This window comes from Coturnix japonica, chromosome 2, assembly GCF_001577835.2.
Source record: "Coturnix japonica isolate 7356 chromosome 2, Coturnix japonica 2.1, whole genome shotgun sequence".
NCBI lineage: Eukaryota > Metazoa > Chordata > Aves > Galliformes > Phasianidae > Coturnix > Coturnix japonica.
The window spans coordinates 6,700,040-6,720,770 of NC_029517.1; the positions used below are offsets into that span (position 1 = coordinate 6,700,040).

Here is a 20,731-nt window from a genome sequence, read left to right on the forward strand (position 1 = left end):
TCTCATTGCATTAGAGCCATCCTCTTCTAAAACATGATGCAGTGAGCATCGTGATGGGACTTGTCTGGGCTCTGGTCTGAATTACAGAATGTAATTGGTATGCCTGTCGCTAAGCTCCACCAGGGTTATTTGAAGCATTACAGGTTTCAATTCTTACAGTTTGTCTAATCTGTTTATTTGGTGATGATATTTCCCTCTCCATTTATTTTATTTATAGTGTCTTGCTCCTCTCCTTTTTATAGGTGAAAACAAACAAACAAACAAACCACCAACAAATAGATAATTCATTTGTCAAATAGTAAATGACGGTTTTTCTCCCATGAGAGGTTTTTATTTGATTCGCTAGTTTTCTCTCTCCTGCATTCGGATGTTACTGTCTGTTGGGTTAATCAAAGTAGCTAACCAAAGAAACTGAGTCTTAACAGGAACAGCTGACTTGAAGTTTAAGTAGCTGATGCATACAAACCTGAAAAGATACAGAAGTTGTAGGGCTGTTCCTCTTGTGGGAACGGGACTTTTCTGGCTGTTATTAGTAGGAGTTCAGTATGACAATCACTTATCTTACAGAACTGACTTTAAGCTGCCCACAAATACTTACAACAGAAAATCATCAGAAGAAAAGGCATAATTATATCCCACCAGCATCAGTGCTGAGTGACGTTTTGCCAGTGGAGCCAGAAGCCATCTGGGTGATGCACATTGACTTGAAGGGTCATTACCTCAACAAACCACTCGTCTCTCCACATCTACATCAGACCTGTAATCAGGAACACTTTATTGTTCAATCAGCTCCAAGGTCCTCTTTGCAGAGACAATATGGGTTATGGTTTATAACCACTCTTATGGTTTATAACCACTCTCTAGCAGCAGTGCAGAAGTTGCTATTCCAACCAGATCTGTTATGGAAACAGACTCTGTATACATTGGAATCCTATCTCATTTAGGGTTTACCCTGATTGTAGTTGCCTTTCTACAGAAGCATACAAGAAAAACACTTTGCACATTTGAAAGACTGTAAAATGCATTCCTAACTTCTTCTGTTGCTGGTGCCATTGGACATGTATCCATGGTGTGGTGGGAAGGTGCAGCCATGGGAGATCTCATCTGAATAGGCAGAGCTGGAACATAGCCATGGTATTGCACTGCTCATAGTCCAGGCAACAAAAAGAATTTTGTTACTGTCTAATTAATGCTTTCAGTTCTGTTCTGTTTTGAAAATTTGGTCTGGAAAACATTGCCTTTATCTAAGTAACAAATGCTGCAGAGCAGCCTTTTGCTTAGAGGCTAGGCAAGCTTTGGCTCTTTTCTCTGTTTTTGGGCAATGTTGGCCTCAGATTGCCTTGTTAATTCCTATCTGTAGACAGATAATTCTCTTACTTTTGAAAGCCATTTGAGTTCTGCTAATGAGACATGCTGTATACTGACTTTTTAGTGCATTTGTTTGCTGAACATTACAATGTGCAGCTATAGTAATGTGCCTTCAGAATATAAAATTATATAAAGTTATTTGTATTATATAAAATTATTTTTTAATAATTATTTTACTGAGTATAAATACCATCAATACACTGGAAGAGTTTTGCTTTCTGTGATATGATGAAGTGACATTATGCTACTCTGACATTTACAGGAAAAAAACCAAACAACCCTCCTTTTTCTATAATGCATTTGCTGCATCTCTCTGATGTTCAGCTACAAAATAAAGGTAATTGATGAAAGAACAAGAAAAGTATTTTATTTTCTAAAAGATAGAAAATTTTGGTATTAGCAGGAGATATTGCCTTCAAAGCCAGACTGCATATCACTTGTAAATCTGCAAAACATGCTTGCCATCATGTACAAAGTAAAACTATTAGGCAGGAAAGCTGTGAGATGCTGAAAAGAAATTGTATTTCTCTTGTGGCATTATGTTTCAAATACATAATTATTGTTTATTCTTATCAGATATCATCAATGTATGCAATTACTGTGTTTACCGTCTTTTGACTAATTCTTAAGGTTTAGGGAAGTCAGTGGTAAAACTAATATTTTCAGCATCATATTAATAGAAAACATTGCTTGTTAGGTAAAAGTGCTTGGTACTGGTGTAGTTCTTATCATATGATAAGATATATGCTGAATTTGGGCACTAAATGGTCAACAATTGTCTGAAAGATGCCTAATGGAGCATGGTGGATTTCCATAGGAGAGTGTGCACAGGCTTGCACGAGGACATTTCTGAAGCTGAATTTTTTTGTTTTTCTCATTTGCAGGGATCCCCAGAATTTGTATCCCCCTGAGGTCAGCGATGCAAAGCTTCAGTATGCTGGTTGGGGTCCAAAAGGGCAACAGCTGGTAAGAGAAAGAACAAGCATGTGAATGAATTTAGAGACTATAGTGTTATTGAGTTGAAGAGAATAATCAGCTCATGACTAGATTCCTGAAACCCATGTAGTAGCTACTGGTATCTTTATGGAGTTGTCTTATCATGTAAATTTATGAAATTGCCAAATGTATAAATGTACAGCAAAGTAATTGTGTCTAAAAGTGCAAATAAAGGAGATGTTATGAAAGTCCTTTGAGAGGAAGCACTTTCTTCTATTGTTGGGCACAGGACAGATTTATAATAGAACATATGGACTAGTGAGTATATCGTTGCTTCACAAGGATGTCACTAGATGTGCAAACTTGGCACTGGGAATATTTCAAATCTAGAACAGATGTGCTCTTAATTTGCACTGTAGTTGTCTGCAGAATAGGCTGAAGTAGAAGCGTGTAACAGAAATGCTTAGTCATGGCTTGAACCAGTGATTGAGCGCCTGGTTAAAGGCTGGGCCAACCCAGGGAGCTCAGCTAAAGCAGTGCACCTGAGTGACCAGAAGGGGTGGATCCTGGCTTCACCCCTTCCCAGAACTCATATAAGGGTTGGCAGTGGAGGTGAGGTTATCTTGCTGGTGGACCTTGTGTACTTGAGGCTTTCCAAAGGTAAGCAGCATCTGACCTTTATTTTTGTGCCTGTGGATGTTGTTTTGAGCAATTCCTCACTTGCTTCAGCATACAACCTCGCTACTCAGCTATCGTTGCTGTGCTTTCCATTGCAGTGTTGAAGGAAGTTTCCAGAGCATGCCCTTTTTTAAAACAAACAACAACAACAAAAAACACCCACAAATTTTTAGGGATCTTCTGTATTTCATGAAGCCTGGTGTAGTAGTCCTGAAATCTCCAGTTTTTTTTCCTCTTGGCTACTGCTATCTTTGGATTTGCCCATTTTTTACAGCTGGCTACATTCCTGTGCTTCGTTTCCTGGTGTAGATCCAACAGGAGGTATTTGGTCATACCAGGTAATTTCTGTTTTTCTGATACGGAATTTTACTACCCCCTTGCCTCCAGAAATGTAAAAAATAAATAGGAGCTTTAGAGTAGCTAAGAAAGTGTAGTATCATTCTTCTCTCCATAGTGTTTTTTTCAGGCATTTCTTTTTTGTGCCTTTAACTACATTATTTTAAAAGTTTGTGACTTAAGAAACTACAGTCATCAATTCAAGTATCTCAGTCATGTTGGAAGGAAAAGAACAGATGCAGGATCAAGAAGGTTTCTCCCTTTCTCCATCAAGAGAACAAGGTTGGAGGGAGTTATTGAGCTCAGATCTCATAGGAATAGAGAGGAGGCAATTTTTGCATCTCTGTGAAATTGACTTATGATAAGCTTATTTTTCGTCATCTTACACACATACATACCTGAGTTTTGTCCTCTAATATGTGCTATCTTAAATTCCTTCATCTGCTGCCCAATAAGTTCCCGTTGAGTACTTTGTACCACCTCACAAGAGACTGGGGTCTGATACTGACCAAACTCTCATAGTCACTTGTCAACACCAACATGTTCATATCTTTAGGCTTCTGGTTACTGATAATGTATGATCAACTGATAACGTATGATGATAAGCATACAGCGACTACCTTTAGGACATAGCCAAGAAGGGAAAAAGAAAAAGAGCGTTTCATTTTTAACTGTTTTCTTTCTCTAAGTCTAACAAACTGAGTTTCACAACATAAGCATACGCATAATGTAACAAAAGCTTTATCTGCTAATGGAAGGATAATCTTTAGCTGCTTTACCGGTTTTTCTCAAGTTCACAAGGACAGCTCCTTTTTTTTTTTTTCGTTTTTTAGTGTACTTTTGCTGTAAACTTACATGCTTCAGTGCCCTTAGTCACAGCACAATACTGATTCATGTTCATGTTAGTTCTACCAAGCTGAGTGGATATTCTTAACTTTTGTCTTAGAAAGAAGATTTAACTTTTTTCATGCCAAAGATAAGACAACCAATCTACTTACTCCATTGCCTCTGCTATCAAAGGAATCTTTCTATACAGAAAGAAATTATATCCAAATGGATTAATTATATGTCCCTACCTATAGCAGAGGGATTGGAACTAGATGATCTCAAAGGTCCCTTCCAGCCCAAATCATTCTATGATTCTATATATACAATATTGTCTATATAGTTCAGAAAAATAAAGCTTTTCAACTCTCAGATTCATCTTCTTCTACTGAAATAATTGATACCGCTTTCCACCAATTTTTATTAAAAATCTGTGAGGATGACATAGAGTGCTAGTGCAAAGAAAAGCTGCACTTTTTTCAAGTTTGGTGTAATTGCTTGCTGGATTGTATTGTAAGAGAAGGAGAGAGAGTTCCCAGTGTGTTATTTCCATCTGTGTTGACTCCCTCAGTCAGAACAAAAAAGTCCCAGGAAAGGTGGGAGCAAGGGTTGAATGGGTTTACATCACCTTGAAGATACCCCTCTGTTCAGGAAACAGAATACTTTCCCATCAAAATCTTCCTGCTTTACCAGTGCAAAGGAGAGGAAGGCTGGGAGAGTTTAGCCCTGCAGCTTTTTATTTCCATTATTTCATCTTTCCAAGGAGAACTTTTGGTCACCATGTCTGTCCATGTTCTTGCTTGCTTGCCTAATGATTCATAAAAAGAGATTTGCAACAGAAGAATCTGAATAATTTGCATTCTTTTCAGTTTAGAATAAACAGCGGAACATTCCCAGGAGCAATTTTCTATTTATCTTGTTTTCTTTTGTCTTTACTCATTAAATTATATGCCAATTTTTGGATTATGAACTCATCAGAGCATGGTTCTTGACTTCTCAATAGCCTGCAGAATGCCACACATTCTGACAGATCTACATAAATAGCAGCAGATATTGGATCTGAGAAAATCAATGTCAGGAAATCAAAGTGCAGAGAAGCCCTCATTTCTGGCACCTCAAAAAATTGCTTCTGTTTTTCTCAGCTTTCAGCCCATGACTTAACGTCTGACAAAGCTGATGCAAGGATCATGCCTTTACCTGTACTAACCTTCTGAGTATGGAAGGGGAGCCACCTAGTTCTCTTAGTATGGCTGTTATTAATGATTTGCTTCTTCTCTTTTGTCCTACCACGTGAAACATCATCTATGACTTTGCAGAGTGAAAAGCACAGTTAAATTTGAGTAACAGTGCAATATATTTACTTTCTGTGCATGAAATTGTCTATTCAAAGTATTGGAACAAAATTCATTGATTCGAAGGTACAATCAACAGTCCAGAATTCTCAGTATGCAATGGCATCAATCCCATGACCTTCATCACATTCCTGGGTGATTTTCAGCTAATATGCTGCATTTCTCTCAAGCAGCATCAAAGCGTGATACTTTGCAGCAATATAAGGATCTTGATGTCACGATAGGACTGCAAAAAAAAAACATGTTATGCTCCTCATTTACCCTGTTCCATGTATGCTTATCTTGGATTTCTTTTCTTTTTCCTGACATTTGTGACCCAACATAATCATACTTTTCTCCTTATGGAGTTTCAATCCTGCCACCATTATAAATAAATAAATAAAGATAAAGAGCTTTTGTTAATTGATCTTAGTGGATTATTTTAATGCTTTCATGCTTTATAGCTCTGAGTTTTTAGAATGAGTTTCTGCCTACGTGCAGAGGGATCGCACAAGGTTTGCATACTGTATTTCCCTCAGTACTGTCTGTGCAAATCAGAGTTGCTATCAGCCCGAACTCAGTTCAGAATGTGTGAGAAAGACAGACTTAAGCTTCTCTATTTATCAACCACCCTCACCAAAAAAACCCACCAGAAACAAAACCAAAACAGAGTGCAGAAATTTCTTTCTCTGGTTTGCCTAAAGGCAGGGAATGCTTCAGGAGCAAGATGCTCTATTGCATGTCTGTAGCTAAAGTGTGCAAAGAATCCCAAAACCCTGAGGTTTTCAGGATGCTTTTGTCTAAGTTACTCCAAAATGAGCACATCTGGTTTCAATATGTTTGCCTCAAGGACACACTGGGAGTGTACATAGGCACTGTTATAAGGAAGGCACAAGCAGTAGGACTACTCTAATAATGCACAGTGAGTGTTTACCTGCATTGCCATCACTAAAGTACCACTCGTGGGAGTGGTTATACACCAGTTGTCAGAGGCAGAAGACTTTCTGCTGTGATGTTACTTTCCCTTCTATAATTCGCTGTAACAGTCTGATGGATACAAATGATGAGTTGTATTAGATGCGGGGGGCAGCAGTTCTTCACGGCTTTAGAGGCAGCACTCTCTCATATCCTAGTATTTATCCTTCAGCAAAGAAAAACATATTTGAGGTTCTCCTGGCTGTTCAGTCTTTTTCAGTGGTCTTTCTATACTACCTGAGATGTGCAGGAAGAGAATCATAATTGCATTTAATTGCTGGATTTTTTTTTGCACACCCTTGCATTTATTGCCGACCCAGAGAGTGGTCAAAATGGGTTCCTCTGGCATTCAAAGCCAATAAATCTTCCAATGTCAGCTCCTCTGAAGCAGGAGCTACCTTTTATTCTTGCAGATTACACAGCAATCAAGTGTATAATCTGTTCTAAAGTAGTAAAAGTTATGTATCACAGCAGGTGCATTAAGAAATCTCCATTTCAGTGAAATGCAAATGCCAAGGGAAATGAAGAACAAGTCTTTCAGCCTCTGCCATGTTAGAGCTTTGCCAGGTACCCTCAAATAGTGAATGCTAATGCTGGTAAATAGCTTGTTGTTACAGGTATTGCTGTCAAAAAAGCACAATGCAATTTAGAGAAATACTTGGGTTCATCTGTATATAATAAATTTGAATGGTAGGTCCTGCCATACAGGGTCACAACCAATCAACACTGCTTTTTGTAAATAAATAAGGTCAGCACCTAGTGCAATATCATGCTAACTGGGATATCTAGATGCAAAATGCTGGTTAAGTGATGACACCTGGAACTGAAGGGGCGTGACTCCTTTAATTAGTAAGTCGTTCCTTGCATGAATTCATGCCAACATAGTGCCAGGCATAATGCCTGCACAGATCACAAGTGAGGAGGATTTCCACAGGAGGTACTGAGACATTTGTTGTTCAGATCCAGTTGGGCCTTTGAACTGCTGAGCATATAATTGTTGTGGGTCTATTTGTTTCCACTGTTATCAAATAGACTTTTATATTGTTGTTTTTAAGCTGCGCTTCTCTCACTTTTTATTTTTACAATGGCATCTGAATCAATATTTAACTGCAGTCTGCTATATGTAATAATTCTGGCTTGGTAATCTTAGTTGCGAGGAAGAAAACGTTCCTTCCTTTCTAATCCCTGTGTACACTCAGTTCACAGTTAGAATACAGCTTTATGCATAGCTCCTGCATTCTGGGAAAAAGCAAGAGTTTCAGAATAACCTTTGCTTCATCCCTTTTCCCAGTGTCAGAATCTTTATGAGAACTGCAGTGATATATATATACTAAGTATGGGGACAAGTTGCTGTAGTTGGAGATTCCCTTTCCCTTTTTTTCCTTTATAATCAGTGGACACCACTGAAAAGGTGTTGTTGTGTTAGTTTGGTTGAGAAAAATCTACTTCTCTTCCATCTAAATGTGAGAGCCATACGGTGGCTTAGTACTGAGGGCGTTTCCCCTGAAGGCTGTCACTGCCATAGACTTCTTCCATGACTTCATAGCCATTACTGTGTTTTCTGTTTTAATTTCAGTATGCAGATGACGATATATAGTTCTCCCTCCAGTGGACATGCAGGATTAAAACATTAATTATTGTGGGCACACACATACACACAGTATACACGTGGTATATAGCTTACAAAAATGCATATACTGATGGATCTGCTATACTAACTTAGAGTATTTTCCTTCTTTTTTTTTTAAATCCCGGAGCAATTCACCACCTTGATGCACTGTAGTACAAGTTCTGAGTTCTATTATGTTACTGTGGTCCTTTGTATGCTACCACAGTTTCACTAGAGCACATCATTTCTGATAGTAGGGCATGTTAGCACGGGGTCAGTTCCGCTGAAAACAGTTCCCTCCTGAAATGTTGATGTTCCTTTACTTTGCTTGAGTCAGTGCACTGGTGTTTCTGGCATCCTGCTAGCTGTGATTTGTAGATGCAATCCACTGAAGTTATATGTTTCCTTTCATTTTATAAAGAAGCAGTCATAAGTCACAGTATGTTTAAATGCTATGCCTTAAGACAGCACAAGCAGTCTCTTAGTTTGTGCTGCTTAGTCCACTTGTACTGTGGAGCAGCTCACCTTTGCTTGCACTGGTGATCTCACCTTCCCCAGACATTTGTCTGAGCCATGAAAATGCCTCTAGAACAATTCCATTAGGCCTTCTAGTACATGCTGCTCAGCTCCTGGAATAAATGCTGGTGGTTTTTATACCATACTAAACATTGTATGAAAGAGGCATATTGCACTGCATTGCTGACTGTGTAAGGACATTGTGTTCCTGGAGGAACCCAGTTGCAAGTTTTCTTTATGCTAACAAGTAATCCATGTGCTCTCCTTAGCCAGATATTCATTTTATAACTCAGCAAAATAGTTAGAATGATACACTGTATCATCTCATATTAAATAATCTAATTTATAGTGATGCCCTACATAACCATCAGTGGTATTAGGTTACAGAATACAAGATGATCCATCAAGGAGAACTTAAAAGCAGAATCAGAGTTCCATACTAAATAGTACATTTACTGATATATGCTTTAATACAAAAAGGCAGTCATAAATTAAAATAACCCCATTAGAATCCAGGGCAAAGAATTCCAAGCGGACATGGTTCTCTTTGTCAGTGTGAAATAAATGTTCTTTCTTCCCCGAAGAACAGAAAATAGGACAGCATATTTTTCTTAAAACATCTATTTTAAAATCTTCCCAGCCATAGTAATTGCTTATTTGGCCAGACTCTTGCAGATTCTGTGTAATTAGAATCCCTACATGTTATGGACTAGCCTGCTCTCAGAATATAAATGGAAATTGGCTGTGTTTGTAATGATGCAAAGTCAAAAATGTGAAGAGGCTTGTAGAAACCTGAGAAGAACATTAATGTAGTTAAGAACTTAAGCTTAAAGAACTGAGACAAAAATCTGTGCTGAGTTTAAAAGGAAAAAATGAAACGTGTTTCTAGATCATAGAATTCAGTCATTGCTCCCATTGTTTGATGAATGGGACTTCATCTAGCATGCCAGTTTAGAGTAGGTCTAGGGACTATAAGAACTACAGGATCTTACAAACTCTTCTGCTTTCCAAATGATACCTTAATATCGCTAGCGGAAAAGGTCTACAGAATCTACTGAATGCTGTTCCCAGGATCCTTCAGTGACTTTAAACCCTTGTGCAAACTGATACATTTCCTGGTTGTCTTTGGGATGCCAGGGATCTAGTCACTGCGTGGGGAAATAAAATGAAGACATAAGGAATGGAAAAACAACCCTCTGGCTTCTTGCTAGTTGTGGGCAATTAGAGCAAAATTAGGGCCTTAATGCTTATTTTACAAGGGACTTTTGCACAGTTTACAGGTGATAACTCTCTGCACTTCCTTTGCTAAATGTATAATCAAAGCAAGTGTATGCAGTGGTGTTCTGTTGCAGTAATTCTCGTGGCTTTCCTTTGCAAAACTGATTGTGTTTCCTTTCTTTACAAAAGTCCCCATTCGGTCACTCTCTTATGCTGCTTATATCAGATATGGAGCCTTTGATCTCTGAGTAAAAAAATACTGCTTTTGAAATGTCTATGAACTGGCACTGTCCTTATGGGCATCAATCTGTACTACTGTATTCTCTGGTCATAGTGATCCTCAAGGCTGTTTTCAGTTTCTCTATCTTGAAAGCCTTCCTGCAGAGTATTTCTAATATTGGGATAGTCCTCACTTCACTCTATTATAAAGTGCCACATTTGGCCTTTTGTAGGAAGAAAATAAGTAAGGTAAATTTTACCCTTGTCCAAAGAAAACGTTATCTGTGTGCTGCATACCTTCAGAAAGCATGTCCTCTAAATCCTTGCCCTGGGAATAAGTTATCTTCTTACTCTGAATTGCAGCAAAGCTTGTATGAAAAATTGAACCTGTAGACTTTTCTGTCAATAATTTATCAAAATTTCTTTCTCTGCAATATGTTGATTAAATGGAATGGTTTAATTCATTTATCATCAATCTTAATGATGACAATTTGGCTTTGTGTAGAAAGAATCAACTTAAAAACTTCCTTTCGCTTCTCCATCATAATTGCTGGACGTCTCTTTCCAAACCCACAAAATTGAACTCTGTGATGCAGGAGAACAAAAATGCTTTGACTCACTACTTATATCCCAATTGCTGTCAAGCTTTTTCAAAAATAGCTGGTATAGAACTCTAATTAAAATACTGCTATTACATAAATTGACTGGGGAGGGATAGTTCATGCTTTTATTACTCTTTTTTTTAGAAGAACTGATGAGTTGGTGTAATTGTACCGTATGTTTTAAGAACAACACTTGTGAAAAATGAGCTTTGATGTTCAACTAGCTTCCATTTATGCATGTTTTCATATTCAGATAATCATTATTCGCTGAATAATGCATAATCAATCAACAACAAGCTTTAGAAACTGTTTTTGCATTGATGATGCATTTTTCTGCTTTAGTTGATGTAAGAATTACCATTGCAAAATGCCAAGACCTTTTCAGTACAGTGTTTGTCGGATTTCCATGATATCCCAAACTGAGATCACAATTATCATATCTGCTTCAAGATGCTGCATGGGCACAGATGGGCATGCTAATTCTGTATATTAAGGACATGTTTTAGCTTGGGCAAACAGCAAGGGAATCTTTCTCTTGACAGTTTCTCATTTTCACACTCCTCAGTTTCCAGATGTCATGTGGCATTGTAAAACAAAACTGGTTTGAGAGGGGCCATCTTCAGAATATTTGAATGGAATTAGATGAAGTGTAGAAATTGTGCCATAGGAGTCTTCATGTACACTTGGCTGAAGAAATAGTTGATGTAAAGGAGTAGGAACCTTAAATAGTACCTAAATTGGTTTCAGGTGGTTGAATCTCCATTTATATCCTGAGGAATATTGTGGGTAGGAATGGCCAACCTTACAGAAATCTGGATCTACCTCAAGTGATCGCCTTCATTTACTCACATAGATTCTTATTGGGCATGTTTGGAGAAATCAGTGCCTGCTGGTTAAGAAATGATGTGACTGGCATTTAAGTAGAGGAAAACATGTGAAGGAGAAACAGTGTGACTTGGACATGGTTAGGATTGTGAGTAACAGAGAGCTAATGGACCATATGTTGAGTAGATGAAGGTACCTGGCGGTTTAGAATCAGTAGAAGCAGTAGATACCTAAACTGCATGGACTGCTTTGATTGACTTATTCGGACATGGAAGCAACCTGAAAGCCGCAAAAGCTGCTGGAGAGTGAGAAGTCCATGGAGTTAGGCAGTTCTTCATTGGTATCTAGGACAGTCTGGCTCATGCCTTTGGAGCCACATGCTTACAGATGATGACAGGTCACACCCAAGATGAGGCAGGGTGATGCCAACCTACATGCATTGGCAAATACATAGAGCAAGTTACATGAAGAACCATTTCTCTTTGTTATTTCAGCAAAAGGAATTTTATAGTAGCTGTGGCTCTGCCCGTGCAGAAGGAAATATTATGAGCTCAGTGTTATGTTGAAGCTGACTGTGGGCTCTGCAAGTAATTTGATTGGGATGACGTGCAGTTCATTACAGGACAAGGAGCACTTGGGATCCTTTGTCTTTCAGTCTTCACAGGCTTATAATAGTCTACCTGATGTAAAATGATAATTATAGTAAGGATGATCTTATGGTTCTTGCATTGGAATAGAATTCAAGCTGCCCAAGTGTGACTCATGGTTTTGCTGGTGCACTTACGTGACACTGAAAACTGCATTTGTCTTCATACACATAAGTTCCTAGAGCAGTTCAGATGAATAGTATTAAATATATGTGGGCTCTAGATGCTTTTCCAGGAGAGTCATTCTATATGATACTACAAGATGTTTTAGACACTCTGAGGGCCTTAAAATGGCTCTGGTTACCTGTGAGTCAGTTGAGTCTTGTCTTCAGTGTTCCTGCTTCTCTTTTGTGTGTTTTTTTTCACATGTTGAACAAAGCCTATTGTGTCCATTCTAGGCTTACCAGTCTACAAAGATATGCTATCAGGGTAGGGATGATCGTTTTCTGTGCATTTGTTCAGCATCTAGAACAGTAAAGTCCATGGATAATTACTTTTACACAGATAACTTCACTGATTCTGCAAAATTAAATGTGTTTCTGAGAGGCAGAGTTCTAAAATGAATCTGCTATTTCATGTATTCCACCAGAATACTCCCTCAGGTAAACTGGCTTGCCAGCTTATTTGAAGACTTCTGTAAATGGAAAAAACCAAGTGCTAAAAAAAAAACCAAACACCACAATAAAAATGAAATAAGGCTTTAACGTTAAAAAAAAAAAAAGTGGAGTGCATTAGATTAGATGAGGAGAAAGTAGTATGTTGATTTAAAGCTGTGTTCCACTGTTAATTGAGCCTTCTGTTTTGAGACTGTTGCTCTTTCAGGCAACAATGATATTTGGGCTTATTTGGTATTTAATACTGGTTCAAGCCTTTTGTGCCTGTCTATACATGAAGGTTAGGTTTTATTGACCAAGCTCTCAAGGCTAAATAGGCAAACTTTTTCATGTTAACTACTCTCCTGTGGGGTGACCTTGCAGTGGGAAGGCTGTAGGTTGTATTCATCCTTCTGCAATGCGTGATTAAGGTAATAAGCATCCAGACATTAACTCTATATTTGGAAATGCTAAATCTTAAAGATGTCATTCATTTAGCTGGCAAAGAAAACATGAACTCGGATTTTTTCCTGAAAGCTGGAAAATAAATCAAAGCATAAAAAGCGCAGATAAACATGTGTTAATTTTATTTTCTCGTGGTCTTTGAGGTTCTCTCACCTCTTTGGCTGTAAGGGGGAGGGAAATAACCGTAAAGGGAGATATTACATTACAGAACAGTCGGCCTTTAAATAGTAGCAAATGAAGTTTGAAATGGATCAGTCAGTGTTGTGATGGATCTTGTATGTTTTAAGATGATTGAGTTTATTTTGCATTAGTTTCGTATACATCTATTTTACTGGATAAGTACCTAAACTTTGACTAAAAGATCTCTTTCTGTCTTAGGCATGTGGCCCAACCAGCATTGTATTTTTTATTTTCTCTAATGTTAGTTTTGTCAAATGGCTTGCAGTAATCAGTTCTAATACAAATTGTGATCAAGCATAAATTTCTTCCTGGCCCACATGAGCTAGTGATGTGTTGATACCTGAGGCTGAGGGCATAGTGGTTTATGCTGAAAATGCTAGGTGATATCCTGAACACCTTAAAGGCAACAGCAAAATCCTTGTGGGTTTTATTATCTTGGGAGTGAGCAAGTTTGTTTGGTTTTTTTTAGAAGACTTTATCTAAGTCCCTCAGGGATCTCTAGTTATCCTTGTTAGGAAATATTTCATTTTTGAACCCTATTATAACATCCAGAAGGAAGAGATGCAAGTCTTCCATTACACCCCAGAGTGTCACACTAATTCTGATTTCAACAGGAGAAAATCTTTTTATCCATTTTCAAACAGCTTTCTTTTAGGTTTTGTTGGTTTCCATGATATTTGGAAAAGAAAAATTAAAGGCTAAAAATATTTTTCCTCTTTTCTGTCTCATGTTTTTATCTTGTATAGCTCTGTGACTTCCTTGTTTATTTTGCAGGGTTAACAATTTTGCTTTCTTCAATCGATACATATGAATGTTTGTCGTCTTCTTACTTCTTCCAAGTATCTTATTTTTCAGAGGCAGTGAAATATAATAACCAAAGTGGGCACAGTGCTCAAGGTGGAGATATTGCCCTGACGTTGCCCAGCTTTATTTCCCATGCCATTAGTTGCACTCAGTGCTGGATGTAATGTGCTGTCCATCAGAAAAGGCATAGACATTGCAAGGATCTTGGGACTAAAATCATCCTCAAATACACACACCAAAAGAGAAGGCACTGGGAATTTGTGTATGCTCTTTATCTTCTGTGCAGAGAGACACACAAAACTGAGCTTGACCCCTTCTGTTGCCATTTTATATTATTTAAGATTGCTACATAAAGCAAGCATAAAGTAATGTAGAAGTGATGTCCGTAGGTTTTTAAACTGTTTCCTTACACAGATTTATTATTCTATGATTAGCTCAAAGGATTCTGATTTTTTGTTAGGAAGCACTACTTTAATGTCACAATATGGAAACAGTAGAAAATATTATAAAGAGGTTAAAAAAAACCACTTTAGTATCTCTCTAGACCAGAAAGTGAAGTAATCCAAAGACATCTCTTTTTGATGAATAAGAGAATTTCAAAAGCTTTTTCTTAATTTATAAGATACGTTACATAGAAATCTTCCTTCTGCTGCTTCAGTTATTTTTTATCTTGATTATGCTTGACATTTTTAGGGTACAAGGCACTGCAGTTAGGAGGATAATTTTAAATTCTCTGTGAGGTGCTGCAGTTTGGCTCTGAATTACATGGGAGATGGTTTGAAGTCAGAGCACTTTATTATTTTCCATTGCAGCTACCAGATACCCTATGCAGCCTGACTAGTGCAATGACACTTTGAAAGACAAAGCAGTGAAGACAGAAAACATTGCAGTGCTTTACAAAGCACGGGGCAGGAGCAGGTTGTCATTCTGCCTTATTTATTTTTCCTGTAGACTCATTTTAAATTTAAGACAGTACAAAATATTGCAAAACCTTCACTTGCTGGGAGAAGCTGGGCAAGAAATGGGTTGCATCACTTGAATAACTCCACCTGACTGTGCACCTGTTGCATGAGAGATTGCCCAAACACCTATCACACATATTGATGTAGAGATTTGGGATTGTCTTGCAGTCTGGGGATAGCATCCTTTAGGGCATTGTGCATTGCTGAGAACAGGTCCCAGTCTGACCAGTCTTCCCTTTTACCAACAAATGTCACCAATGGGTTGTGGACAATCCAGGGTGTCTCTTGTGCAAATTGAAGATGTACAACAGGGAGTGCAGAGCCTTGGCTGTGGCAAGAGGAGCTGCAGAGCAGAATAGTCTGCATCACTGAGGCTGTTGTGTCCCAACACTGTCTTATCTCAACTGCCACCCCATACTGCAAATAATATGCATAGTTTCTATTCTTTATTTTTTTCTTTTGGCTATGAAAAACAACCTCATATTTTGCCCACAGTGGTCTTCCTGATTTTTATACTTTGACAGCCCTCCTGTGTGCAAGCTTGCTAACACACTGAATTCTCTACTGCAGGCCTCTCATCTAGCTTCTCTTCTTACTGAAAATGAAGGCAGGAGTGAATCTTCTACAATGTATTTTTTACTCTCAAAAACATATTAATGGACCCTTGTTAGTTTAAAAGCCTTTGTAGACTAGAAGGGGGAAAAGCAAGTTCTAGTTCCAGTCATACTTTTTATCTGTAAGCAAACTCACAGTAACAACTGCTAAAACTACATTAGTACCTGTACTTTTTTTTTCTGGAATCTTTCCAGCACATCTTTACATGAAATACACAGCACAGTAGGATGTGAAACATAGGCTGAAAGCAGGTACTTTTTCTCAGTTCTATCCTTTCATGAGGGCAGCGTGAGAAATTGCATTCTCGTTTTGTGCTGTAGATACCTAACATTTGTTCCAGTAGCTCCAACCTTCTATAAACTCATCTGTAAATGTCTGCTGAACTCTGTTAAACAGTTTTGTCTTTCAGTCTATATAGATTTCCCAGTACTCTGTTCAGTACATCTTTGCAGCCAGAATTATTTTCCAAATAAGACTACGCTGTGGTTCACTTTGATGGGAAAAGGGAGAGGATCTCTGTTTCACTGCTGACACTTAAACATCTAACCAGATGATGCCATAGATCGATCTATCTATCTATCTATCTATCTATCTATCTATCTATCTATCTATATGTGTATATTTAAATGGCTGGCTAAAGTTTGGCTCACTCATCATCTCTTAAATACCTAAATGAACAGTCTGATTCCCAAAAATGATCTGGTAGCAGTAAATCTATTGGAAACATGTAAGAAACGTTTTCCACTAACCAGTTTAGTCACCAACAACTCCATGGCCCGAAGCACTTCAAAATCTGTAGAGGCAGCGTTCTTCATTTCATGCCATCTCACTGCACTCTTCAATTTCTGAAGTGAAGACAGGACCAAGAAAAACAAAGCTTGTATTGAAGGACCAGGGCTTCAGTTTGCTGTAAAGTAGCATCTTTCCAGTGGTTGATGACTTTAGAAGCAAGCTGTGAAAATCTTTTTTTAGGATGAAAATGCTATGGAAATGTGATATGTGAGCTGTCTTTACTACCAATTATTGTAAAAGTAAAATGCAGCATCTTAAAATGGAGCCACTGCTTAATACTCTTCTCCTTTTCTTTTTTCCTTTCAAATCAGATTTTTATCTTTGAGAATAACATCTATTACTGTGCCCATGTGGGGAAACAAGCCATTCGAGTGGTCTCCACGGGAAAAGAAGGTGTTATTTTCAACGGGCTCAGCGACTGGCTATATGAAGGTAGGACACAGCCTCTAGGGTGGCAGTTAGCTATGATTTTTGTACACTCTCAATCAGCAGAACCGTCTGGAATTAAATGTTCAGTGCTGCATTTCTGGGAACTGTTGAACGTTTGCTGAAAAATCACTATTCTAACAATTGTCTGAAGTTCTGGACTGGAAATAACGTGATGTCAGAATTCTGTTTGGTTGTTTTTTTTCAGGCTGATTTTCTTTCCCTTGGTCCAGAAGTAATAAATCACAAAGTGTTAATGAACAGAGCTGCTTTGTTATTTAGTGGCACCTGCAATCACTCAGAGATGTGACAGTTTTCAAATGACTGGAAAGGACAGAAACATGGAGGGGAAGCTGCTTCTATTTTAAGGGAAGAAGCTAGGAAACAATTTTACTTTATTGGTTGTTTGCCACAGCTCTAGGTGTGCTCTAGAAGCTGCTCAGCTCTTGACAGATAACAGTTTTTCCCAAAGCAGACAGGTTCTCATGGTAATTGGCTTCTTTCCCTTGAAAATGGGCCTGGTGGGGCAGAGGGTCATCTCTGGAAGGGACCAGAGAGGAAGATGTATGAGAAGCACTGAGGCACCTCGGTTTGTTGGGTGAAGAGCAGAGCAGGCTGAGGGGAGGCATCATGGTGGCTGCAGCTCTTCACAGGGAGGGGAGGGACAACAACAGGGCCTGAGGGATTATCATGGAGCTGTCAGGGGAGGGCAGATGGGGGTGAGAGAAAGGCTGTGCCCCAGGGGGTGGTTGGCATGGAATGAGCTGCCCAGGGCAGTGGGCACAGCTCCGAGTGCCGGAGCTCATGGAGTGTTGGGACACTGCTGTGAGATACAGGGTTGGGTTTGGGTGCTGCTGTGTGGAGCTGGTGTTGGACTTAGCGATCTTTATGGGTCCCTTTTGACTTGGAATATTCTGTGATTCTATGATCAGTGTACAAACTCATCAAACACAATGGTGGAAATCTGATACCCGTTTATATTACTTTTGGTATTTAAATTCACGTTTATATCATACTACAGAATATTTACAAGTCAATGTTCCCCTTGCGAAGCCCTTTGTAACCAGAGGAGTGGCTAAGAATTTGCAAAATGCTATTTTTCTTTAATTTCTATTTATGATTTTGAAGTTATGGGCAGTCTGGTTTGACTCTGTAGGTCAAGTGTGCATGTTGGTACCCATCTTTTGCTGTAAAACATCATGCAGTACACAAGGCCTTCTGATATAGCCTTGTACACAGCAGTATGCTGACAGGAGAAGTTTGTCACACTGGTGAACTCCAAGCCCATGGTGACACTTGTGTTTTGCTGATGTGTGTTTTTATTCAATTACTGCATTGCTCAGGCAATTTCTTGGCTGACATTGACTTTGAGGTTTGTCCTTTATAATGAACTTACTCGTTAACTGTATATTAATATGCTGAGATGATAAAGGAACCAGATACGGTCTGGATATACCAAGCTAGGTTCTGTAACCTGTCTAAGTATTGTGTATGCAATAAGACCTCTGATCCTGTTGTTCACTTGGAGTATGTTTTAAAAGAAATCTTAGAAACTTCACTCAAATCCAAAGGTGTATTGTGGAAGCTGAGTGCCTTCCCTTGCTCTACATCACTTGGAGGTGAAGCAGGATCAGTGCTGTGTGAACAGGCTGTGGGGATGCAGGATCAGATGGGTTTGCAGCATCCTGGTGTCAGCTGACTGAATGCATGGATGGAGAAAGATCCCAGAAGGAACTGGGTATGGCATAGTGGTGAGTAGGTAAGGAGTCTGTGAGAGTTCAGACATCATTGTTAGAAAGGCTGAAGCATTACCCTGCCAAACTCAGCTGAGTGGAATTTCTTTAAATCTGAGCTAGGTTCAAAATTTACCATCCCAGGGCTACTTTTCACCTTCCTCCATTCCTACTGATGTTTGGGGATGTCTCCTCTATCCCCTTAGTAGAGCTGGGATGCTCAAACCTACGTTTGTTTGCACCACTGCTGTCTCAGTGCACTCCTGGGGTGAATGCTGAGCATATGTAGGGATCTTGTTCCATCTGTGCAGACACCTCCAGCAGACAGTCTGCGAAGAACCACTGAAACGAGATCACAGCAAGTTGGGCATGTTGCTCTGTGAGCAAGTGCTCTTTTTGTTGCTGAAGTTCACCACTGCCAGCAATGGCAGCTGAGCCTCCCTAGAGCACCTGGCAGGTTCATGACCCGCTTATCACCTTTCCTGAGTATGTTACAGAAATGAAAGTATTGGTATTTTCAGTCTGAAGAAGCCACTTACAGTATTTTTACTGTCATCCTTAAAAGCGTATCGCCAACACCCCTACTCCCCCATTTTGTAAAGCTGCCTGCACCGTGGACAGATTGCAGTCCCAAAAGTGCTGCTTTTAGGGTGACTCCTGGTGGCTGAGATGAATGGTGAGCACAGAGGGAACACTCCTCTTCTTAACGCTGTTGCTGCTGTCACGACAGAATAGATGCTCTGTGCTATTAATCACAGGCTTTTACCAGATCTGGAAGTAAAGCAGAACTAGAGGAGGTTTGACAGGCTTTTTTTTTTTTTTCCCTGTAAAAATGCAGGAGTTCGTTTCAATTCAAGTTAAGCTCTGCTTTTGTAAATCTGCCAAAGGGGAAAAAAAAATTCCTCATGGTATTTATGCTGATCTGTAGAATTTTGATAATATAGTGGAAAACATTTTGAATCAATCAGTTTAATCTACTTAGTGTATTTAGCTGGAAGGCTATAGATTGATACATAGATTTCTGAGACATGAAAGCATAGATTAAACATGGCTTTTATTACTAAAATAAGCGCTGACAATGTTTGCATGTAGACTGACTTAACACTTTCAGAGTTATGCCTGATAAATGCCTATGCTAAAATACTGTGAGATCCCGTAAGGGAGCTTAAAGTGCAGTGGCTGAAACCAGCTCAGCATTTAAATGGATACCATGAGCAAAGAGGGTTTTTCACTTGGGGAGGGCTGAGTCCTGCCTGACCCTGTTTCAGGCTCTCTGTACATGGCTCTGCTGAGCAGGGCAAGGATCTTCCCTGGTTGCTCTGCTCTGAAGTCCTGGTTTGACCTCTTTTCTGCAAGTCTGCATTCACAGACATGACTCTGATGTTGCATTCTGCTGTGTGGAAGTCGCAGGGGAGTGGAGCACCAGGCATGCTCCATGTGTTCCTTCCATGAGTGGGAGGGGAAAGGTGGATTTTTACCCGCAGATGAGCTGATCGTATCCACAGACTGTGAAATGGAGGGTGGTGTTTATTTCTTGTGACCTCAGGTATAAAAGCAGTACCATATAAGCCATTTTGCAACCTAATCTGCAGGATGTGTTTTGTTTGTGGTTTAGGGCCTTTGCTTGCAAAAGGAAGAGTTGCACATGAGTTAATCCCTCGCCTCATGTCCTTGTCAGAGTGGATGGTAAGGATTTGTTCTGCAAGTCCCTAAAGATCATCTCAAAGCAAAGACCCTTCTCCAGACCAATGCTGACCTGGTAGCTGTGACATCTCATCTGGTCCTTTCCTCAACCTCACACAGGAGGAGCGCATCTGAAAGGCTCACGTGGTGCTCATTTAAAACTCTTATGCAATATGAGTTATACATATCTGACATTTAAAATTGATACTCTGCTCTGTTGAGCTTAATGCACAGTGGTGTTGTTCTGCTTTATTTTTGGCTGGGGAGCAAGAGGAGGAGCGAGAAGAGACTCTTCTCCAGCTCTGACTCGCATGTCTTATTAATCTTCATTCTGCCCGCGTCTTGCTTTATCACCATCAGATCCTCTTAAATGACTTTGTAGTGACACCTGGT

The 20,731-nt window shown here is 39.2% G+C and overlaps 1 protein-coding gene across 5 annotated transcripts in view; it reads left to right on the top strand.

Moving 5' to 3' along the window:
* Positions 1–20,731, top strand: part of DPP6 (dipeptidyl peptidase like 6) — a 445,939-nt gene that overhangs the window by 359,134 nt on the left and 66,074 nt on the right. For all 5 annotated transcript variants that reach the window (XM_015852842.2, XM_015852845.2, XM_015852841.2 and 2 more), the window contains exons 7-8: positions 2,253–2,334; positions 16,808–16,928. In XM_015852842.2, the coding sequence (XP_015708328.1) occupies positions 2,253–2,334; positions 16,808–16,928 (203 nt within the window). The remainder of the gene's footprint in view (positions 1–2,252; positions 2,335–16,807; positions 16,929–20,731) is intronic.